The sequence below is a fragment of the Corvus hawaiiensis genome, chromosome 16 (assembly GCF_020740725.1).
Source record: "Corvus hawaiiensis isolate bCorHaw1 chromosome 16, bCorHaw1.pri.cur, whole genome shotgun sequence".
Classification (NCBI taxonomy): Eukaryota; Metazoa; Chordata; class Aves; order Passeriformes; family Corvidae; genus Corvus; species Corvus hawaiiensis.
The window spans coordinates 10,001,920-10,025,526 of NC_063228.1; the positions used below are offsets into that span (position 1 = coordinate 10,001,920).

At 37.9% G+C, this 23,607-nt stretch overlaps 1 protein-coding gene across 2 annotated transcripts in view; it reads right to left on the reverse strand.

Annotated features, from left to right (window-relative positions):
* PARN (poly(A)-specific ribonuclease) overlaps window positions 1-23,573 on the reverse strand; it is a 48,047-nt gene extending 24,474 nt beyond the window's left edge. Inside the window, exons 1-19 of one of the 2 annotated variants that reach the window (XM_048320888.1) lie at window positions 23,495-23,573; window positions 23,080-23,157; window positions 22,113-22,192; window positions 21,709-21,776; window positions 21,533-21,614; window positions 20,808-20,868; window positions 19,983-20,148; window positions 19,707-19,772; window positions 18,896-18,934; window positions 17,015-17,057; window positions 16,290-16,370; window positions 14,406-14,462; window positions 13,477-13,554; window positions 12,278-12,321; window positions 11,747-11,789; window positions 10,005-10,080; window positions 8,778-8,888; window positions 8,624-8,693; window positions 1,975-2,030 (exon numbers count right to left, since the gene is read on the reverse strand). In XM_048320888.1, the coding sequence (XP_048176845.1) occupies window positions 1,975-2,030; window positions 8,624-8,693; window positions 8,778-8,888; window positions 10,005-10,080; window positions 11,747-11,789; window positions 12,278-12,321; window positions 13,477-13,554; window positions 14,406-14,462; window positions 16,290-16,370; window positions 17,015-17,057; window positions 18,896-18,934; window positions 19,707-19,772; window positions 19,983-20,148; window positions 20,808-20,868; window positions 21,533-21,614; window positions 21,709-21,776; window positions 22,113-22,192; window positions 23,080-23,157; window positions 23,495-23,513 (1,318 nt within the window). In that variant the 5' untranslated portion in view covers window positions 23,514-23,573. The remainder of the gene's footprint in view (window positions 1-1,974; window positions 2,031-8,623; window positions 8,694-8,777; window positions 8,889-10,004; window positions 10,081-11,746; window positions 11,790-12,277; window positions 12,322-13,476; window positions 13,555-14,405; window positions 14,463-16,289; window positions 16,371-17,014; window positions 17,058-18,895; window positions 18,935-19,706; window positions 19,773-19,982; window positions 20,149-20,807; window positions 20,869-21,532; window positions 21,615-21,708; window positions 21,777-22,112; window positions 22,193-23,079; window positions 23,158-23,494) is intronic. The other variant, XM_048320889.1, reaches the window with a different exon arrangement.
* Window positions 23,574-23,607: the final 34 nt, after the last annotated feature.

Genomic DNA, 23,607 nt, shown 5'->3' on the forward strand with positions numbered 1-23,607 from the left:
GCTTACTAAACAGAGAGCAACTCGAAGTTTAATTATTTGTAATCCAGTAGTAGAAAATCAGAGCATGAACAACTCCAGTTTCAGATATTACAGCCTTTTTATATTGATTAGAGAAAAGAAACTATTCCTAACATTTCTGTATCTGTTCATTCCTAAATTCACTGTGAATCTGCTGTTAAAATCTCTAACTTCTACCTTGGGCGAAAACTATTTGATTCCTTTTCTGCTTTGCAGTCATTTTGCGCAGCAACTTCATTCTTTTAAATGAGTTTCTAACACACGGTAACAAAAGAAGATGATGAAATTCACATATTCAATACTATTTAACTTAGCATATGTTATTGAAATCCATTATTTCAGGAAAAATTGCACAAACCTGCTATTTCACTACCTGACAAACAGAAACACACAACTTACAACAGTCACTCAGTGAGCTGTGCCTCATCTCTTTTTTAAAAATAGACTCCAAGTGCACCTCCCACAGAAACATGGCGGTACTCTTTAGGTGGCTTTGCTTCTCTGCACAACAGTCCCCCGCAGACAACCACCAGACAGCTTCCTCAACCTACAGTAGTGTTTCCATCTCAGAATAGCAACAGAAGTGTCTAAAACAGCCAGCCCAACATGCCACCCCCTACAAGTGCTTTCTGTTTCGAGGTTTAGAAAGCCTCGCTGGCTCAGGTTCTCCGTAACATCTGCATCAGTCTGTTCTACAGGAGTGGCTTTCAGATAAAAGAGACAGACTTTCAGAGGCAGACTCTTTTTTGGCAACCCTTCTTGGCAAAGTATCAAAACAATCCTGTAAGTCGGCCAGCAAGTGGAAGTAGCATCTTTACAAATTAGTAGCTTTGGCATTCTCTCAATGACCCAAAGTATTTACCCATTCTTCCACTCAGTATCCAACAGTTGGGGAAGGAAGATGCAATGTAATTAGATTACCATTCCAACAGAGCCAGAGCTCAGTGATCTCACCACCTAACTGAATTTAAAATTAAATATATGCCCTTACAGCATGTATTTTTCTCTCCAACAGTTACTTCCATCTCTCTAGAACTGCATTCTGTTACTATTACACTGGCATCTAACAGAGTCACACTCCAGTCTGAGCTTTCTGATGCAAGGAGTGGAAAATGTATCCACATCAGTATTGCTTCCAAATGGGTATAATTTTCAAGACATTGTGTATTTGACTCCTCAATATAAAATGAAGCTTTTATCTAATCAAGGACCAGACTGACCTCCAGGGCCCCACATTCTCCTAAGTCAAGGCATCAGTGGGAACACTCATGCAAAGCTTTCCCCCTCATCATGAAACATCCCATAATAGTATAAGGACATTCAGATTAGTAAAATCTGTTTGCATTTAAATGTATTATTATAAACTAATTACAGCTCCAGGTTTGTAAACTGAAATAACCTGAAATGTAAAAATGTTTTAAAGTAACATTTTTCCATTATCATAATCCCATGTGGCAAAAGAATTCTGATGTTTAGGTTGAAGTCAAGGAGAGGTACTGCTGCACATCACTTGAGAAACAAAGTGGCCACAAGATTTTCAGAACCATTTTCTATTCACTAGAACACACACCTCCTGTATTTACTGCTGGGGTGAGGGGACAGTGTTAAGATCCCACTTTTTATGTGATACAGTACATAAGAATAGTAACCCAAATAACAATAAAGCTGCTAATTTCAAACTCTCTCATTTAGTAACAACTTAATTTGTTCTCGTCAACCCCCTTTATAATGCAGATTCTCTGGTCAAAGTTGAAGAATTTCTGGGTTTACTGTTTTGTTAAAGAAAAAAAAAGGAGCAGACACATTGAAATCATTTCATAAGTAGCTAATAGCCTAAATACAGCTAATAGATATGCTGATATCCATTCTTTAGATATACATAATTAATCTTTGCACTTCCTCCTCCAGGAAGTTTGTCAGAATGGCACTAAGTTTACAATGAAAGAAGCTACTTACAGTCTGGTCCTTCCAAATTGAGATACGGTATGTCCATTACTCTCATAAGAAACAGCCTAGAAGCAAAATGGAAAAGAACCATCAGCAAATTTCTGCCTGAAGACCTTTTCCTTTTAATAGTTTGTTCACGTTTCTTATGAAAAAGCAGAATTAACCATCCCAAACTTATCTTAAGCTATGTTAAAACAAACAGACCCTCTAAGCCCAATCTCTTAGCTAACAACCAGATTCAAAAAGTTACTTGGCATCATGACAGCAATTCTACATATTCAAGAAAACAAGGACAAAAAAGGCCCCAATTGTTACTGCTGAAAACAATAAAGACAAATGGGAAAGGAACATTAAGAAGCGGCAGCTCTGTGCAGTAAGAGACCCTTGCACAGCGGATAGTGCAAAACCTGCCATCATTCTAAATTTACATAAACCTCTCCATTTTCTGAGCACTTCATCCTGCTTTAGACAGAATGGATCTTAAAACCCTAAAACTGCAAAAGCCATCTTGACTTCTCTGGAGATAACTGGAATGAGTCTTTTCCTCTATAACACGTAACTGAAGAGTTTCTCAAAACATTCAAGAAATGCTTTCAATAAACGCTATTATTCAGCTCTGAAAACTATTTCCTTCCAAAATAAGATAAACAGGTTAAAATCCTGTCATAGGTACAGGTGTCACATTGATGTCACAAAACATTTGCTGTGCATAGTGCTCACTGGAAGGCTAAAATAAGTAATGTTTTCCATCATAACTTTAAAAAGCTTCTAAAATGCTTATCAGATTACAGTTACAGCATTCAACTAAATACTAACTGATGTAAACAGCTGATAAAAACATTTTAAGTGTACAGACTGATCTGTAGTTCCCTAGAGATTCTTTGTATCATACTCCACTCACTAGTAGTTTCTAAGAGTTTGAGTATCATGCCCTTTCAGTGGTTCCCTGTATCACTGAAAAGTCTTCTGGAATGCAGTTGTTAACTTGGCTTTGCTATAAATAGAAGAAAGAAAAAAAACCCCAAACAGAGGTAAAATGTACTGCAAGGCAGGTTCATGTGTGAGCCACAGGGTGTGAGAACTGGCACCAATTGTGCCAAAACTGTCCCACCTCAGTTATCTTTGGAGTCTCAGGGAAGACACAGTATAACATGCACTGCATCCTCCTGAGCACTGTAGCACCTAAAAGGATCTTTATCAATAAAAATTACAAACATCTGCATCAATTACTTCAGAAACTTCACCCATTCCAGCACAGCACTGAGTAATGAAGACATTCTACAAAGAAGCCAGAGTTTCTTTTTATGTTTGACTTTAGGTGCCACACTTCTGTAGACTTGGCTTCATCATAGCTGTCTGTCTAAACTGGACAGGAGTGGCACCTTGGGAACAAAACGGGCTTTAAAAACAGCTCCCACAAGGAAACCAAGGAAGATATCCTTACTCTGACATATCCAAGAGAGCCAGGGTAATTGTGAGAGCACTGTTGGCTCAAAAATGAAACATAAAACCGCCATCCACCCAGAAAATAAGGAGGCACAGTGATCACACCACAAGGGTATCTTTTGTGGAATTAAAGGAAGGGGGAAAACAAAGAGGGAGCATGGGACACATCCTCCAAGGAACAATAGAAGGGATGTGACTACATTCCACCTCCGGTGGAAGACATCAGGCAGGATCACAACACCATAGCAGTGCACCCAGCTGGGCAGAAAAGAACTGGGATCTGTGCTCTGCCAGCAAGATGGACTGCAGACTGCCAGAAGACGCTCAGTTTGATTTATTACCTACAATCTGTGCTCACATCTTCATCTGTAATGTCAGTGTCACTGTTAGTAAGAGACACAGCCTTCTTCAGACCCCAGTGCAGGTGATAAGCACAGCCTAAATAGGCTAAATACAGTTTTTCTACCAGTCAGTAAAAGCAGTTTAGTCTTTGCTGGATAGAGGACGTCATCATCCATGCAGGACAGCAAAAGTGGGAGGTTTTATTAAAAAAAAAAAAAAAAAAAAAAAGGCAGGTTTGTTCTAAGCTATCTGAACAAACATTTGCCAAGTTCTTGAAACCTACTACTTTTTAAAGCACTCCAATAACTGGTTTAAGTTTTGTAGGTAGCAGTTTTCATAAAAATAAAAATGGCATCTACCAAAAACACAACAAAAACTTCTGAGGAGAACACTACTTAAGCTTCCCTCCTGGAGGTTTTATCATATTCAGGAAAGCAATACAGTGGCCAACCCCAAGAACAGATTTATGCCAAAAAAATACATATACCTGAAGTGAATTAAGATCAGTTTTTTATTCCCTGAGACAAATCCTCCATTTATTTGTTTGGCAAAACAATTATGTCCCTAAACAGCACACATACACACAAACACACATACTCCCTGTCGTCTAAATACTGATTTTAGTATTAATTGCACTTTAGGTATGTTACAGAAGTAACTGCATCTTGTAGCACTAACTTACACCACGTGGATTATGAACACTGAGTTCCAACATAATCCATAATTAAGCATCCACACCTATTCTAAGATTCCTCATCTACTTGTAGCACATTTAAATTAATAAGACTTCTCTGTATGACAGCATGAGCTCAGTATTAAATTAGCTAGATTCATGAGGTTGTGAGTTAATGTGAAAATCAATGTCATAGTTACACTTCTTTAAAAGGTAAGCAGACCAAGCTAAAAAAATGTTATTTCCTACACTGTTCAGGGACTATAGCCAGATCACACAGTCAGAGGACAGAGACCCATTTCTCAATAAGAACTATGAGGTATTTTGAGGAAGCTACTTGAAAGACAATTATTTCTGTGGCAAGTCAAGTAAAATGAGGAGAGTAACATTATCATTGTGCCATTCACAGCAGTGCATAAATAGTCTCAAGGAGTCAACATTGTTCCTCTGCACTGAGCTAGGATGAAAGTTTTCACAGCTGTGTGGTGAACTGTGTAGAGAAACTGATCCAGCTGAAAAAAGAACAGGCATTTTTTTAAACCCAGCTCAGTTTACCAGTCCAGGTCAGTGACTACTTCAGCCACATGTGGCTGCAAGCACAAGAACAGCAACTATTTACTCCAACACCATGAGTGCAAAGCTACTGGTCAAACTGCACAAAAGCACACCAATCTCCTTTTGCAGTAATTTTGCAAAGAAAATTAAACATAGAAAAGCTGAGGGATTTGCAATGCACGCCAGAGAACATAGCTCCCTATGCGAAATTTTCTACAAGTATAGCACAAACCCAAGTGATTTGCACAGATTTTGGTTTCTGATATCCATTGTATAAAACATTTCTAAGCTAATTTATATTTCTACAGACCATGATGCTATTCAGCTCAAGAAAACATGGTGTTCTCATTTCTCTACACCTCTTCCACCCCCTGCCTCCAGCTACATCAAAAGAATAAACAGCATTCAAACAACCCAAAGAGATACAAAAGAACATTGTCATTAAAAGTTTGTGAGGAGCTTGTGGGTGAGGGCAGGAAGATACGAAAGGAAAGAGCTCTTGCCCTAAACCAGTCAAAAAATTTCAAATCAACTCCAAAGTATATGAGATAATAACAGTATCCAAATTATACCTATAAGAGTTTAGATACTGCAATAAAGAGTCCCATCATCTCAACTCATAAATGTTCATCAGGGATTACTCACAGCAGATGAGCAGGATTTTTCAAAGATATTGCATATACAAGAAAGCATAAAGATTACAGAAATGCATCTCTGGAATTCCTGGCTTATTGAGTTGTTTATCATAGAACTTACTGCATTATGCCTAGAAGAGCCAAACAACCCTAAGGGAATGTCTGTTTTTAATCAGTTCCGCTCTCACAAAAGCCCTAAAACTAAAGATTTTACCTATGTTCATCATTAACCTATATGAACATTAACCTACACGCTGGCCATCACTCTTGAACAGGAAGCCGGGAAGTTCCTTAATTTTGCTGACATAATGAAAGACATCAAAAATGCTCTTGAAGAAAGTATTACCCTCATTTGAAAGCTAAGTTCATAAAAATCAAAGCTTGATTTTTTAATGTTAAATTTACTCCCACTAATCACATTAGTGACAAACCCATTCAAATAGGAAACATTTCCAAAACCCTAGCAATGATGTTAAAAGTTTAATCACTAAGCTGTACTTAAGTATTAACATCTACTACTCAGAGATCTTGAAATTAAGATTTTATGAGCAACCCAAAGAATCACGGTCTGCTCTAAAGAATATTTTCAAGACTATGTGGATAATAGTTCAAACTGAGAACACTGCTTCTAAATAGCTGCCCTACAATAAACTCCTCTGCTCAGCTTCTTTCAGGAAACACTTGTGACATAAGATATAACTTTCATTTGTTTAGCTTACTATTTGCATGTTGTAGTTTGTGTTTTGCTTGAAGAACATGACTACAGCACAAAGGAAAAGGTTTCCTTGTTCTGACTGCTGCCCACAGGATCAGGTAGAACTTCTGGAGGAAGGAGGAAGATAGTTTTTTTTCTCCCCAGCAGGAAGAGAGGATGGTCAGCTAGGGAAAGATTCTACATCACAAACTAGAAACAACTAGGTGTAGCAGGAAGCTGGCTGGCAGCCCAGAGCACACCTGCCAAAAAGCCCCAGGAGCAACACACTCACTAGGGACCTTTAGGTAACACTGAACTGCAGAGCCTTGGATGCTCCTACAGGTGCTAAAAACACCACATGCTGCAGACAGAGACCTGGTCTGCAAGGACTGAATGAATGCAGAAAAAGACCTGTCCATTTAAACACCTCACAGCTCCAACTTCTGACATGCAGTTAAATCTTATTAAAAAAAAAGAAAAATAGAGTTGTCTTATTCTGGTTTGTTAGTTTGCATTATAGGAGAAAGAAAACTAGCTCAAAAAATACAACCCTTGGCCTGCTCACTGTAAGGAAAAGGTGAGACAGTCTCATGTCTAGGCTCTGACTTAGGTGATGTGGCAGATGGCTGATGTTAGCTAGAAAATGGCAAAGCTTCTAAAATCATGTGGAAGTTAAGACACGGCAAGTCTTCCAAGTTTCCATGATTTAAAAATAATATAATAGCTTTTCTGAAACAAGAAGCTACAAGTTCTGAATAATGACAGAATGGATAAACATTCTTTTCTTGCAAAGAGTAATTTTCAGTTCTTGCTTAAAAAAGAAAAAAAAAAAAAGAAAAAAAAAAAAAAAAAAAAGGCAGCTGCTCTCCCTACAGTTTTTTTGTTAACTCTTCCTTTCATTACAGTTAGGCAGTGTTAACTCTGAAGCCAGAACAGACACAGCAGGTTTCCTCTCACTTACTCTCACAACTTTGAAATGTCACTCCTAGAGGAATATTCCATTTCAAGTACACAACTAATTTGAAAAGCTTAAATTTAATGTATTATTGTGACAGTTTTAGAAGTTGCAGTTTGTACTTGTTGCAAATATGCATTTCTAGAAAGAATTTTGGTTATGACTGAAAAATTAACCTGCTCAATTGGCACCTACTATTGGTATGTGTGTGTTGGTGTGTGTGTGTTGGTGTTCCTGAAAACAACCTAGTGACAAATCCCATCTTAAAATGAAATTGTACCGATCAGTTCTATCTTCACCTTCGCATTCAAATCAAGTCACTGTGGGTCCACGTTTAATCTACAGAATATTTGTAACATCTGCTAAATTATATGGAGTTACTGCCTCACATGTCTCAGTGTCAAGAGAATCACATAACTGCTGTCACTATAATAATATGATTTTCAGAACAATGAAAGGTGAAAGCCACTTATCACAATTATTTCCTAATTTGTGAGGGCCATCTGAAGCTAAAATAATTAATTTTGCCAACCCTTGTATTACACGGTTTGAAAGAATGGAATTTTTCCCGAATTTAAACATTTAAATTCAAATTAATTTTTTAATTCAATTTAAATTCAGCATTAGAACCTTTTTAATTTCAACTCCTTTTCCTTTATGTGACAGATTGCAGCACCTTTAGAAGTTTCCTAAAGTAAAATCTACAGATTAATTATGTAAAGGATCAAATCTGTGCATAAAGGCTTCTAGATTCCTCAAGTCCTTCCTTACTTCAATTTGTTCAAGGAGTTTGCATGAAGATCCAATTCAAAAGCAAAATACTTCTCATAGCATCATCCCATAAATCATGTATGTACAGTTCTTATGCCATCTTATAATTGGGTTACCTGACAATGTTAGTATCAATGCTTTGTGTTATTTGAATTGACATTACCAGAGGGATATTTTAGTTTTTCCAGACTGTTGAGCACACTCAGTTTTCACTATCACCGGTTTCTGAGGCTCCTACAACATAAAGAACACCTGACCAGTTTTTCTTCAGTTCCACTACTCCCAAAGCTTACTCCAGAAACAATTTTCTAAATTGTAAATATATCCTCAACACTGGCATAAACAAGGCCATTAAAGCAGTCCGGGTACTCTTCTAAGTGTCCTTTCACAGGTCAGCAGAAAGTAAAGAAAAGGTATTTACTTCATAGATTCTCTCCAGCATTACCAGCATGAACCAGAAAGCCAATAAAACCTCAGTTTAAAGAAAAATGCAGTTAGTTATTGATTCCAAGGCTAGAGGTAGATCTGCTAAAGCTGATGCTGTACTTCCCTGTTTTAGCAGGTTTTTTAATACAACAACTACTTACTTGTTAAAAAAAGGTTCAATGAGTTTTGATCTAGCAGACACATGGCTTTTCGGAGGACTGAGGAATGAACCTGATGAATGAAGAATAAATTCAGTATGTATAAGCAGCTATGGACAGCACCAGGGAGAAGGTTTGGAAAAGACATTGTAAGTACCCAGGAAATTAGCCATGGAAATGAAGCACAGTCCAGTAATGTAAGCGTCATATCCTGCTTCATGGAGTTGTTCAGATGCTGTATCATAACTTGGAAATCCTTCTGCACTTTCTGAGGGGAAAAAGACATTTATAAATATATTATCACAGAAGATAGATAGTCCTGTATGCTTACCCACAGGCTTATTTTGTCAGAGCTTAACATCATTTGGGGAAGTCTATACAATTTTCAGACTCTGTGAAATTTCTTAAGCTCTTAAAAAAGCAGTTTTCTTTGGCATTTTTAAGTAAGAATAGGTTTGTAAGATGGAAAGTCTTTCCTACTAAAAAGCCCTTAATCCCCAGACCTACTTAGCCAAATGGAGTATTAATTCTAAAACAATGACAGCAGGATTCCCCATAAAGAGTATCTTTTTTTCTGACTTACTTGCATTTAAGAGAACAGACACTCAGTCTAACTGAAAGCTTCACTATTAACCTGTTTGCCAACCATGTGATTGACCTATGGTCAGATTTTTCAAGGTATTTAAATGAAGATGGAACTAAGTGATTTAAGGATGTCTTTATTGATAAATGCATTGGTGTTTATGCTCTGCACATTCAGCAACATAAAGTACTACTCATCTTGATTTTTATCAAGCATTGAAACTTTCCCTTTCAACATACTCCACTCTTCAATATCACCTTCCCTTTTCTAAATCAGCAGTTTAAGAAAAATTCCAGAACCTTGAGCTAAGATTGCCCCTTGATTAAATACCCTTGTGATCACCTCAAAGTAAAAAACCTTTTCCCTACTAGAAGAACTTCAGTAATGTCCAGAACACACACGACTGGTCATTACTGTCTAAGTTTTCTTGGTTTTGTTTGTCCAAGTGCCTCTTAGAGTGCTCTGGCTTTGATCTGAAGACAACCACCAAACGGAAGTTTTAAATGAATTTCAAATTAATCCTCAAAAATCAACCTAAAAAAAAAATCCATCATTAGAAGGTGATGAAACTGCTGTTCACTGAACACATCCATTCTTTTACTATCTGGATTCCATTTAAGTTCCAGGTATACTTCTAAATATAACTGCACTGTATGTATAGTGCCCTCATTTAAAGTCCCTTCATCAAAACACTAAGTATCAGTAGGGGAAAAGTACCAAGAACAAAAATAGTCAAAACACTTTGTTTCCTCTGAAGGAGGAAAACATTTCAGAAATAAGAGCATTTTGATATATCCTTACCAACTTTAGGAGGGCTGAATGGAACCTCTTTTAAACGCTTTTCCAGTTCTGCAAGTGATGTATTATTAATGATCTCCTGCAAGAAAAGCCATCATTAACTGCCAATGCCAAGCACATTTTCCCTGGAAACTGAAATCAAATAGGATCAAAGGAGTATTTACTGCTGCCACCTTGTGTTCTCTAAGGATTTACACACAGCCCCATTTCAAACTAAGGCACCAGAGGTGTGTCAAGACAAGTTTCAAAGTTAACTCGCCTCACCTGCATCATGAGTCATGAGCATTTATTAATGCTGCTCAGAATTATTGATAGATTATGCCAAAGTAATATTTCTGTCTGAATCTAGTTTCATGCAGGGCACATGTGGCAAGGGAAAAGACAGCATGAACAGCAGGGCAAAATATTCTAAATATTGATCATAATAGTTGAAGGCATTCAAGGTGAGTATTGAAATGCTTGCTGACTAGACATTCTTGAATAGTTTTGTAAGTGTAAATTCTGCTGATTTAAAGTAATACAGAGACAGTGAAAGAAGCCTGACAATCAGAAAGTTGCTCCTACACTTCAACTTGGCTGAGTAGCATCAGTGAATCTACTGATAAATTATATGCATAAAATAAAAAACCACAAAGATGTATTAAAGATTAATCCTTTACTGAAGTTCTTAATCAAATATATGTTGTCAATCAGTACTACCGAGACATGCAGAATCAACAGCCAGGGAAGGCAAAACATCTCACACAATCTTTCTTAAGGCTGTCTGAGATCTATGAGGACCAGATTTCCTGTGGTTCTCAATCAAGCTTAGCTGTTCACACTCTTCATCAAGTCTGCAGACTAAAAAGTTACCAAGAACTAAGTACAGTGAACAAGCTCAAATGATGCATTAATTTGGCATCCCAAAGCAGCATTTCATAAACATAGCCTAAAAACCCAAGCATCTGCTGTAGAATTGCAAATATCAACACAACTGTACCAAACATAAAACTTGTGGAGGATTCTTACTTTTCAGAATGCCAAAGCTTCCATTCTTAGAGAGCAGTGTGCATCAAAAACCTGACAATACCTACAAGTATATTGTAGTAGCACTTCATTATGCAATGCTCTGGAGTTACAGAGCTATGCACAAAGACAGATGCTGCTTCCTCAGCATGTTTTTTAATTAATTCAAAGGCACATGGGAAAACAAGAGCTTATGAACACTTATCTCAATACTTCTTTAGAGAAATAAAACTCATGCTGTAAGAGATTTTAAGAGAAACCTGTAATTTTTTTCCTCCTGCTGACTACCCACTGAGTTACTGGCCACAAGAGAACCTCATGATGATAAAGCATTTTTCCAGACAAATCTAAGTCAGCACTCACAGTACTCTAAGGTTTTGAGTATACAAGAAACTTCCAGATCCTGTTTGTTCATGAACAGCACTTTTTTTATCTCCTGAGGGGACATGCTACTTAACAAGAAGAAAATAATGTACTAATCACATTTTACATAGCAAAAATTCTACATATTTTGGAATCCAAAGCTGCCAAACACAAAAGTCACTAGTAGGAAAAATTTGCATTCTATACATTCTGTAGGTTTAGATAAGGGGTAAAGAAAAATCATTCTTCTAAGCAGCATCACAGAAAACGTTATTTTTACATTATATAGCTTTCTCTACAAAGAAATATACTTTGTTTCAATAGACATGTATTAATTCAAGTTTGTATCTTCAAGTCATTCTATAATATTAATTTACCTTAAAAGGTTGTGTACTTGCCATCAGTTTAGTATCCAGTAACCTAGAAACAAAATAAGAGCTAAATAGGTTGAAACAGAAGAATGCCCGTTTTGCCAAATCCTCAAAAAGTATTTTAGTGTATTAGCTTGGAAACAGCAGATACACCCTACTGAAAATTACTGTTGGATCTTGGAACAGCCAAAACATTCCTTGGCTTTGTTCAGCATGAAAAAGGACAGCAACTAAGGAACAGCAAGAGATGCAAACAACTACTAGCATATAAATCTTGTTCCAAATGAAGTGTAGATTCAAAACACCAAACATCATGCCAAACCCAGGGGAGTAGCAAAGGTGCATCTTTTGCCAAGAAGTGAACCAACAGCACTGCTTTTCTGAAAAAAAGCTGCTCAAAAATACTTTAAAAATTGTATTTATCTAACTTGATCCCAATTTCTTTTCCAGTAACAGCCAGGGTACAGGGCTAGGGCAAACAATATCAGCTTCCTGAAACTATACTGAAATGGTTGAAAGTTTGAACTAAGAACTTACCGGGGAAAGACACATGATGTTACTTCCTTGAACTCACTTAGGTCCTAATTTAACATTAAACCGGAAGATAAAATCCAAGTCAGTGAAGTGTTTACAATCTCGGGAGGACAGAGAGCAGTAGCTACAAATATCCAAACAGCCTCTAAAAGTGAGCTACAGTAACTGAATTCTCTCCATGTTAAGAGATGTATCTGTCAGCACTACCATAGACACCACCTGCAATTACACACAACTACAGACTAAGTATTTCTGATTTGTCTGTCATTAGCAAGAAAGTGTTCCATCACTGCCAACGCCTTATCCTATTTTATAACCTAGGCTACCTCTAATTCCCACCTACTTAACAGTTCTTCTTAAGTGTTCCCAGCATTTAGTATTTCAATGGAATATAAGCAGTCACCCCAGGTATACAGTCAGTGACTGACTACAGGTTTAGATGTGCCAAGGGTCAAAGTACAGGAACTACTGACAATTGCTTAGGTTCCAACACCATCCAAATCAGTCCCAAACTTCTTTTTCCCATCTTATGATCAAGTGTTTCCCAGAACACCCACAAGTCCTTTAAGACTGCAAGTAACAATGTCATGTGAGCCATCCTTCCAATGAGACCTTTGGCTTCTTCAGACAATGTTCTTGGTGCCAATACACTGCTCAGCTTAACTGAAGTGTGAGGCTGTGCAGTCATGAACTGTTAGACTGCCCTGCTGCAGTCATCAAAGTGTGCTCCCTCCAATTATTCTGACATTACACCTCTTCACCCCAGAGAACATCATCCTGCTACAAGACTGCTTAGCATTTTATTAAGTGCACTATATTATATGAAAATACACGTTCCCATTTTGTAAACTACAAGGGGGAAAATGCCACATAATTGTCATGAAGCTCCACACCAGTATCTTGTAACATGTCAGTTAGTTAAATAGAGCTGATATAAACAAAAAACACAATTCCACTGTTCGATTTGTATATTTTAAAAATGCAAAGGGGAACAATTCAATCCAACTAAACTTTCTACATAAAGATTTATGAAAATAAGGCAGTAGCCCAGAAGTACCAAATGGATTATTTTAAAATGCTTTTCTGTACTTCTTCACAGACTGACCAATTCTTCCAATCAGAAGAAAGTGTGGAGAACAAACTAAAAGACAAATACAGTAAGGCATTTATTTTTTCATCTGAACACTCAAAAGATTACTTACATCAGGTAGGGGACAATAGAACTGATGTATGGTGTGCATAACATCCAGCAGCATGTTGTGCCCAATAACAAGCTTGCCCTGCAAAAAGAACATTAAATGTCTGTTACACTTCCAGTCCTGGCCATGGCAAAGGGTATCTGTGAAAACCCCTCTCAGATGCCAGCCAAGGGCACCTGGGAACAAATACACACCAAACTTCCCCATTTGCTCTCTGCCTGCCCCACACACTCCTCCGTTCTCTCAGAGCAGCCACTCCTTTTTCCTCTACTCCCAACCATTTATCAGAGGCTTCTGCAGCAGCTTCAAATGTTGAGAAGATGCACTAGAACAGCTACTTACAACTTGGGTTCCAAATGTTATCTACTTAAGATTGAAGTCAAGGCATTTCTCAGTCCATTACCTTTTAATTTACTTATATAACAACACAATATATTCCTCATGGTTATAATATACAGTAATTATTAAGGGCATGGTCTGGCTCCTCACAGTGCAGAACCTTTCATGCCAGATTTTGTACAAGCAAGCTCCTTGAAAAAGCTCAAGCAGTTTTTTAAATGTTAACTTTTGATTCATTTGACATGACAACAACCCTTTTTGACAGCCTTTAACTGCCAGGGAAAAAAAAGAAAAAAATCCACAATCTTTTCAGAACAGAGAAAAAAAAGCCACCAAAGTTCATTTACGTAAGAGTCCTAAGAAATTGCTATTCTTGACTCTTACAGAGAATAAGATTCTTCATGTTATTCTTTAGTTTAAGCTTACTTAACTTACTACACTCAACCACTGTAAACATGAAGAAACAAACTTCAAAAGTCACTTTAACTTGAATTTCATCTTCTCTTCCAAAATGTAACAGCAAAAGAATGCTTTCTTTGAATAATTTATTTTTTCTTACTAACAAAGGTAGGTTAAAAATCACATTAACTTACAGAATTAGCAATGGCATGAACAACTCTGGAGAATCCTACAGCATCATTCAATTCTTCCTGTAAGCAAAAATTCTGACATTAGTGAAACATAAATACAAATATTACCAAAACTGTACCTGCAAACTGGCAGATGCCCCCAGTTTGCCTCAAACTGTTTCTCAGCCATAGCCAAGAACAGACCACAAAGGAAATGTCAATATCTGGAAGATACAAGAGGCCAAAGCAGGATGCTGCTCGCAGAATTCCTGTTTTATACATAGCTCTAGCTCACTGTCAAGTAGGACGAGTCACAAGCTCCTGTCCTGGGTTGCCCCTGGCCAGAAGCCAAACAGCCATTCTGCCCTTTGCTCACTCCTCATCCAAAATTCAAATAGAGACAGTAAGACTTGTGGATAAAGATAATGAGAGCCCTTCAGCCTCCTTCCTTTTGGGGGAGAGTGGGAGAGAAAGCCTTGACACTGTGCAAGTGCTGTTCAGCAGCAGACAAAACACATGGATGGTATCACTAGTGTTTTAGCCACAAATGCAAAGCACAGCAAAATACAGGCTGCTACAAAGAGGGGTAACTCCACCCCAACCAGAGCAGTAACAGCTGCAGTCAGTTCACTGTCAACACATGATCTCCAACAGTGCTCAGCAGCTATTACACTGCAAACAGCTCAAAAGGTATTAAAATTAACCTACATATCTTCAGCTGTACTTTTTACATCTATTGTTTAAATGCAACAGGTTGAATCCTGATTGTTACTCCTATTAAATCAGACCATATTTTTATGCTAACACAGATTGGGGAAGAAACATTTTTCATTATTATATAAACAAAATCAACAAGAAACATTAAAATGTGTGACATATTATATAACACTGTAGTTGTATAAACTGACTCTTGATAGATTTGGAGGGATCTGACTACAGCACAAACTGTTCTGTAACAGATTTTTCTTTTTCAGGTCTAGGGAAGTAATTTCTGCCTTGTGTTATCTGTCTTTATTCAACCAGAACTGAAATTCAGTAAAAACATTCACTGCTACTTTAGTTCAGCTCTGAATGCTGCTAGTCCAAGCAAGTAATACCCCCACTAAAAATGCTTCAGAAAAATCTACAGTAGAAGTAAATTGTTCCTGACTTGCCTTCTGGAAAAAGAGATGCCACATTAGTTAATGTCTCTTTAGATATCTCTTTCCCTCTTAAAAGGCGTTCTGCATCGAAGTATTAGTTGCTCCACCCAAATTGACTTTATCTTGATACATGAAAGCACAAATCACAAGAGTCTGATCAGGAATTTCCACAATTCCAGTCTTATGACCCCCTGAAACTTGCATCACTCAGTAAGCAAAATACAAAGACCCATAAACAGTGAGAGTTCCTGAATATAGCAGGTGTGACCTCCTGGTCAGCCTGTTACCACAGCACCTAGTGTACAGTGTGTTTCTATCAAGAAATGACACATTAATTGTACAGGACACTAACTCCAACAACTAAGAGCAAGCAAGCTTTGTAAGAGAAGGGAAGACTTCTTTGTGAATCCAAACAATGTGCCAACTTACTCAAGAATTTCTGCAAGAAACTGATGTTTCCTATTACTGGGCCACGCTTCTGTGAGAGCGCAGATACCTGTAAGGAGGTATTCACTGCTCCAGAATACTCATTCAGTACTCCACAGATTCTGATTTTTTAGAATTTTTTAGAGTGCCATGCAACTCTTTTTGCTCTGTTGCAAAGCCTAAGTTATCTGGTAGAATTTAGAAGATCAGTTTCAGCCAGCCACAGCAAACCAAAGGGAAACGACACCAAACCCTATCCCGCATTTTTGCATTGCTGAGAGAAGTCAAAGATTCTCACCCTACCCCTCTCACATAAACAAATGAAATTGAATTTATTTACCTGTTCTTTTGCTTGTTTCTGCTGCTCTCTTCTTCTTCGTTCCTCTTCATCTACCTTACTAATAACTATGTATCTCTCCTTCTAAAGCAAAAAATGAATCGTTTAAGGAATGACTCTGAGAAGTTCAGATTTAAGGCTGCTGCAAGTTGCTGTAAATTTACATTGTAAAGAAAACTGTCATACCTCAACAGCAGTTACTTGGCAACACAACTGTTTCTATTGTAGGCACCACATTATCACCTACTCCCAGAAGCCTACTTTAGAACGATGTATTTGATTCATCCACCAAACCTAATTTTTCCTAAACTCAATTTTTTCTTCTCAAAAAAGGTTATCAGCATTTCCTTGTAAATAGTTTGTGCCAAATACCTTTTGAAGCAGAAAACTGTGATGGGAAGTGAGGACACAGCATGTGATGCTGCTGTTTTTCCTTTAAGATCACAGCCTACTTTTCCCTAATATTGAACATCAGATCCACTGTACTTTAAAACATCTTTATTATCTGTTTAAAAAGTAATATTATGCCACACAAATACATGCCCACCATACATGTTGGTCAGATATAATGTTTAGGAACTAGTTCGCTGTATTCCATTTAAAACGTTCTCCATTTGCATAATAACAAAGCTCAAGTTAGATCTAAAAGTCAGGAGAGATGGTGAAATTGAGAAATACAATTTCCTTTAAACAGAACAAATGTTAGAGGCAGTAACAGGCCTAGTTACCTTATCTGATTCCAGCGTTTCCACATGGATACCTTTCGGATACCTACATCAAAACAAATGAAAAGAAAATATCAATAGCTATTCGCTTGGCATTTAGCATACTGAAACCACAAGAGTGATTCAGTAATTTCATGTTTCATTATTACTGTAAGTCTTAGGTGCAAAAGAACTACCACAAATCTCTTTTTAATTCTAATAATGGAAAATTTGAAGCAATAGGCTAGTTTAACTGGCTCCTTACATTACCTAACAGTAACTAGCATTTACACAATTTCCCATGCTATTGTTATGGAACCTGTAACTTCTTACTTTAGTGATATTAAGTAAACATCATCTAGATATTTCATCACAATCTAGAATCTTTGCTTTCAAGAAATCCAAACCAAAAATTCTGGTGAGAATGCTCTTTTTTACTTGCAGCCCCAAGACTGCATGCCTTTAATACATCAGTTATTTGGGGATTTATTAACAACTCTGAACTTTCTGCTAGCAGTAGATTTTAATAAGAATTATTAACTCAAATGTCATCACCTCTGCTACAGGGTTGCATCATGCCACTACAGTCACATTTAATTTCCAAAGTACTGCCATACACAGAGCCACAGAGCATCCAACTGATAGCAAAAGTAAGAGAATAGTGCCTTTTACTGCTAAACCAGTAGCAATTACTCTCATCTCATTATAATAAACTAACCACAACTGTGCAACCACTACAGAACCAGCAAATTTCCTTGTCCTCTGGCTCCTCCTAAAATTAGTACTGGAGAGCACACTCCAAACACTGTTGTGTCCTCTCCACGCTGACTGCTCACAGTTGAGAGCCTCAATCTCACTTACGAGCTGCCTCATGCCACAAACCTTGGATGCATCAAAACACTGATGCACAAGAGAACACTTCAATACAGAAAATGAGCTGTGAAGAGGTCAGGACACAAGGGCAGTCAATAACTTCACTCTTTTCTGCTTTAATTATCTCCATGCTACCTTCACAGCTTGGCTTTCTCTCTCCAACACACACAGAGTATACTCGTGTACAGCAATACTGCTGAATGTTAAAAAAAACACAACTCAAGAACACATTCTTCCATCCACTCAGGGAAGACGCAAGGATAAGTGTCGGACAAACATAAAACTACATACTACAGGAAGCAATAGATATTTTACTGATCTATTAAAAAAAAGACACTGAAAAATTGTCAAAAACAATTCCACTGTTCTTCAGGTTAGTTCTCGAGCTCACTTCTTGCGATTCCATTTTATAAAGAGAAGCTTTATTTTATCCACTTTCAGTACTGCAGCACTGAATTAACTAAACATACAAAAAAAAGACTTGTGTATTTTCCACATCTTACTACTGCAGTCATAACAGTGAAAATCTTACTCTACAGCCTTATAGTTTCTCCTAAGGCCTTAAGGGATATATTTAGGCAATATACTAAGTTATCAGAACTGCTTATGCTTGGCATCCAACAGAAAACTATAACCATACCAGTACCTACTACAGAGTTACTATTTTTTCAGGTACCTACTACAGAGTTACTATTTTTTCAGGTAAAGTCCACAATCTGTATAAGCACATGCACTTTCTGTTCAGTAAAAACCTAGCATGCTGCACTTGTTACATAACTCTAGGCTGCACTGCTCTATTCAGAGATTTTACATAGGAATGAAAAAACAAATACTAAGATTTAAAATATCTACATTAATCATCACAAGTAAGTTTAATGTAACTTATCTTCAGAACATTACAAAAGTCGTCTGTTAAAGGGAAAAAAAAATGTCTATATGAATCACCCCAAAGTTAAGTAGATCAGCTCTTACCCAGATTTCTTACCAAAAGTACTAAAAATATACAGTAAGGCAGTATTACCAGTAACTTACTTCCAGCTCAAGGTCTGATAAATTAATTTCCTTTGAAATCTAAAACCAAAAGACAATAGTGTTACTAACAATCCTTTTACAGAGTGTTTCCTAGTAATGATTTTCAGTTTAAGCTGACTCGAAATGTACGTTTGTAGGAAGATTTTTTAAAGCAAGAGTCACTGCAATCAGAACCTATAGGCTAGGAAGAGATTTACTGAATTCCAATATTCAGTTGCCAAGCTGTAAAGGCATTTACACCATGTTTTACAGTTACCCACATATCTTCCCCTCAGAGAGTATTCTGTAGTCATGGTCACTCTGTATAGATACAGTGATGGTACCTTATCCCCAGCTTCACCATGCTGTACTATTTCTAAATTCAATTTTTAAAAAAAATTTTTTAAATAATCATGCTCTCCAAATATCTACTCTCCAAAGCAAATTAGATTTTTGGGAAGGAGACCTACTAGAAACAGTCATACACTGCCAACAGTGAACAACCAATAGCTCAACAGATTTGAAAAGTTTGTTTATAAAATGCATCTCCAACGCTTATGGAACACTTCAACAGTAACAAAAGGCAGCTCACATATACAAGACATTTCTTGGCTATACTTAAATATTTTACCACTACATGCAGAAGATACAGCTCAAAATAAATTACAACACCCGTATACATCACCACATTTTCTCAACATTCAAAAATTAATCAAATGTAGATTTTGCTACAGTTAACCCAAGTAAACATATTCTTCCCTATCACTCCCCCAATTCTGTATGACCAAAAAAAAAAAATTTTTTTCGAAGAGATGCAGTTTCAGAAACTGACCCTGTACATGGCTCCAGTTCCAAACTTTCACTTTCTTCATTCTTTAATAAGTCTTCTATCTGTTCCCTGGAAGAAACAGATTATTTGCTTCTATAACTACTACTTGATTTTTTGAACATTTACAGCCCCTCCCAAAAGACAAGAAAATGCTTCAAAACAAAAAGAGCAGTGTTTGTTACAGTGAACTAATAGAAATGTCTTCAACATATGAAAATGTTACTACTGTTCACATTTTAGTTTTAACAACATCAGAGTACATTAAACAGCATTACTTACATTACTTTCTCAACAAATTTTTTCTGATCTTCAGGAATTGTTACAGGGCACTTTGTGGAATTAGGAGAAATGTATGACAGAGATCCTGCACCATTGGCTTGAGACCGTTTTTCATCATACTGTTCCCTTAGCTGTCTCTCTTCTTCCTGATTTAAATATGGAATTCCTAACAAAAAAAGTGAAAGCTCATCATAATTAGAGACAAATTAGGGATGTGTAGGGATTCAAGCATTTGCCTCTGTTACACCCCTGAAGGCTGAAATCAAACCCTTCCCTTTCAGTCATCTGCTCTAGATGTGTGTCTGTCCAGGCATCCAGCACATGCCAGGTTAGCTGGAACCACTGCACTAAAGAGCCTCCTCTGCACAAGGCACGAGCCCCAGCACTGCAGAGCTGCAGGTCACCACAAAAGTATTGAGCACTTCTATCCTTGCTATCTGCATCACTTCAACAGCAGATCTGTAGCAGCCCCAGTCACAACGGACTGGTTCCTTTCCTAGACATTACCACTGATGTATTACACAGCTCCATACCTTGTTACTCTCTCTATTCATGCTTTGCCTCTATACAAAAATAAACAACCAAGCTCTCATGTAAGTGGGAATTCCATTCTGTTGAACTATGCAATGAATTCTTAGGAAGGGAGTTACCACCAGCACAACAGTAGACTGGATAAGAGTAATTCAAGAACTTCATTAGGAGTTAAGACAGTGTCATGGATGGCAGCCTTCTTTCTCTTTGTGGAAAATAATGAAAGGTGTCATCATAAATTTTGCAGACATTGAAAGAAATTTTTAAAAAAACCACAAAACCACAACAACTCACCGTTGCGAAAAACTTTATTAAAATCAAATCCTTGGTTTGCTAAAAAATCTATACTTGAACTCTGCAACAAGAGAAAAAGGCTTTACAATTGGCAAAAGTAGCTGTGGCATTAAAGATCAGTTCAGTTATCTTCATGCTTTTTTAGAAATTACACAGAGTCCAAAGCCAAGAACAACCAAGTTTGTGACCCTAACGAAGACACTGAGAGTTTAGCCTATGCTACTTTTCTTATTGGTTTTCAAATTCCATAAAGTACAAAAATAATGAATATGCTAAGGGTTAAAGATGAAAGAACAAACTATGTGGAGAGAGGAAACTAAAGAAAGCAAAATGTGGTTCAGGAGAACAAATCTGAGACCAGAAAAATGTTGGCAATAGCCAGGGAAGCAGTGAAAGCAAGATAAGCAGATGAGAACAAAGGATTAAAAAAGCAAGGAAACTGGAAGTTCAATGAGAAAGGGGAAAAAAATAGAATTATCTTGCCAGGTTTGGAACGTTATCTCCAATTCCAGAAACCACACAATGCAATGCATAACAAGATTTAAAAACTGAAGTCAAGGATATTATCTTAAAGCTCATTTTTGGGATTGCTCTTAACTGATGCTTATTTTTTTTTAATAAGAAAAAAAACCCCAACCCAGAAACTTACATTTTTCTATCTTTAAAGTTGAAGTTTGTTTTGGGTATACCTTAACCAAACAAAATTTAATTGTTTTTCTACTAACCTGACAGACAAACTTGACATCTGGTGAATTTCTGTTAAAGGGTTTTGGAAAAATATAGAAGTTAAATGACTTCATTATATACCTGTAGAAAAGACAAGTTACATATCAATACAGCTTATCTGTATTACTTTAGAAAATCCCCAATTAAGAAAACAAGAATTAAAAGAATAACATACTTTTCTTCTGTGTCATCATATTTAAAAGTGCAAAGGCCAAACTGAAAGAGCAAAAAATCCATGGAATGCTGTAAAGGAAAGGAAAACTTTGCATAAGAATAAAATACGCACACATTTAAAGATTATCAGGGTGCATCCATATATGATTTCTCTCAATTTCAAAATTAAGTAAGGTGAATCTTCTTAACCAATATTTGTTTTGCTGGCAATTTTACACACCAGATTTTTTCAACTAGTTTTCATCCCTATTTAATCATCTTACTATTGGCCCAAGATGACTTTAATATGCACTTCCATTCCACAAAGAGACAAGAACCATGTCTCTTCCTCCTCTTGGTCACACACACAAGATGCTGCACCAAAAGCAGGTTCAGTTTTCATTTTAGTCCATGTAAACACTTTACCTTTTTAAGTTTCTGATACCTTTCTTCTGGAGTGTCAAAGCCATTTGTTAATGCACTAACTGAAGGCCCATCACTGATCCCTGAAAAAGTAATACGTATTTTTCTTTGAGTAAGCTTTTCAAAATTAACCACAGCAAAGAAATGCAACAACCAGTAATTTAAGAGAACCGTTTTCACTTAAAAGTACGTGTTACAATTATTTCAGTTGAGAAAAATACTACTGCATAAAACCCATTCCTTTTAATGGCGGTGTTCTAGAAGCAAAGCTCTTCTGCAAAAGTTCTGTCATTCTGGCTCCTATTCAACATACCAGTAACAGGCCAAGACCTACCAGTACCCTAATGTAAATGGGCTTCACAACACAACGCAGGATCAAAGCAAAACTAAAAATGCGAAGAGTGTTGCCCAGAGATTCATTGAATAACTTACATCACCTTAACCAATATGCAACAACTGTATTTCCACAAGCACCTCATGTAAGAAAACCTAGTCTTGCTCACATTTGTGTCTCATGGATGAAGTGAACTCTGCATCCCAAAAGCAAAGTACCTATTTGAAGCATCTCTCTGCTGCATGTACCCTCTGGGTTTCAAAAACACACAAGTTCTTAGTGCTGCCTTTCCATGTCCAAACATTTGTAGGGCCACCCTCACTTATCCCAATCCATTGCTTTCCTGATGCATACAACACCTTCTGGTTTTTTCACCCTCAGCTGCAACAATTATCAGTTGTCATGTTGAAAGATTACTGTGGGAGCAGAAGCAGCATGAGCATGACACGTATCTTTGACCAAAGCCTTGCTATCGCGCACGTAACAACTGGTTTAATCACTTTGTGGTAGCCTCAGCTTTAGCTTTTCAAGCCAACCCTGAGACACATCATAGGAGCAAACTCGGGCACCGAGGTCAAACCACCCCCCCTCAGACACTGCCAACAGTTCACAATCACAAAACAGGTGTGACTGTACCTGAAAACTCCCCATCGATGGCCAGGAAGTCCGACTCTTCAATGGCTTCATACACTTTGTTTAGGTTATCCTTAAAATCTGCAGGTAAAGGGGTAAAACACACCTGAGACTACAATCGACATCGTCCGGCAGCCCGGCGCCCCTCGGGCGGGCAGGGGCGGCCAGCGCCGGCCGGACACGGCGGGGCAGGGGCCTTCCCGCCGCCCGCTCAGCCTCGGGGCCGCGCCTCCCCGCTCAGGGCTGCGCCTCACGGGTTGGGGGGGGAGGGGGGGAATGGGGACCCCTTCGCCATGAAGGAGAGGCTGAGGCCGGAGCGGCCACCTGCCCAGGGCAAGGAAGCCGGTACGCCGGAACACCGGGACAGCTATGCGCCAGCGGCGCAGAGCTCGGGGCGCAGGGCCGAGTGGTCACTCACTGCTCCTGATCACCTCCATCCCGCGCCCCCGCCCGCCGGAGCTCGGCCCGGCACCGCCCGCCGCCGCCGCCGCCGAGCGCTTCCGGGACCGCCCCGCGCGCCGCACGTGAGCG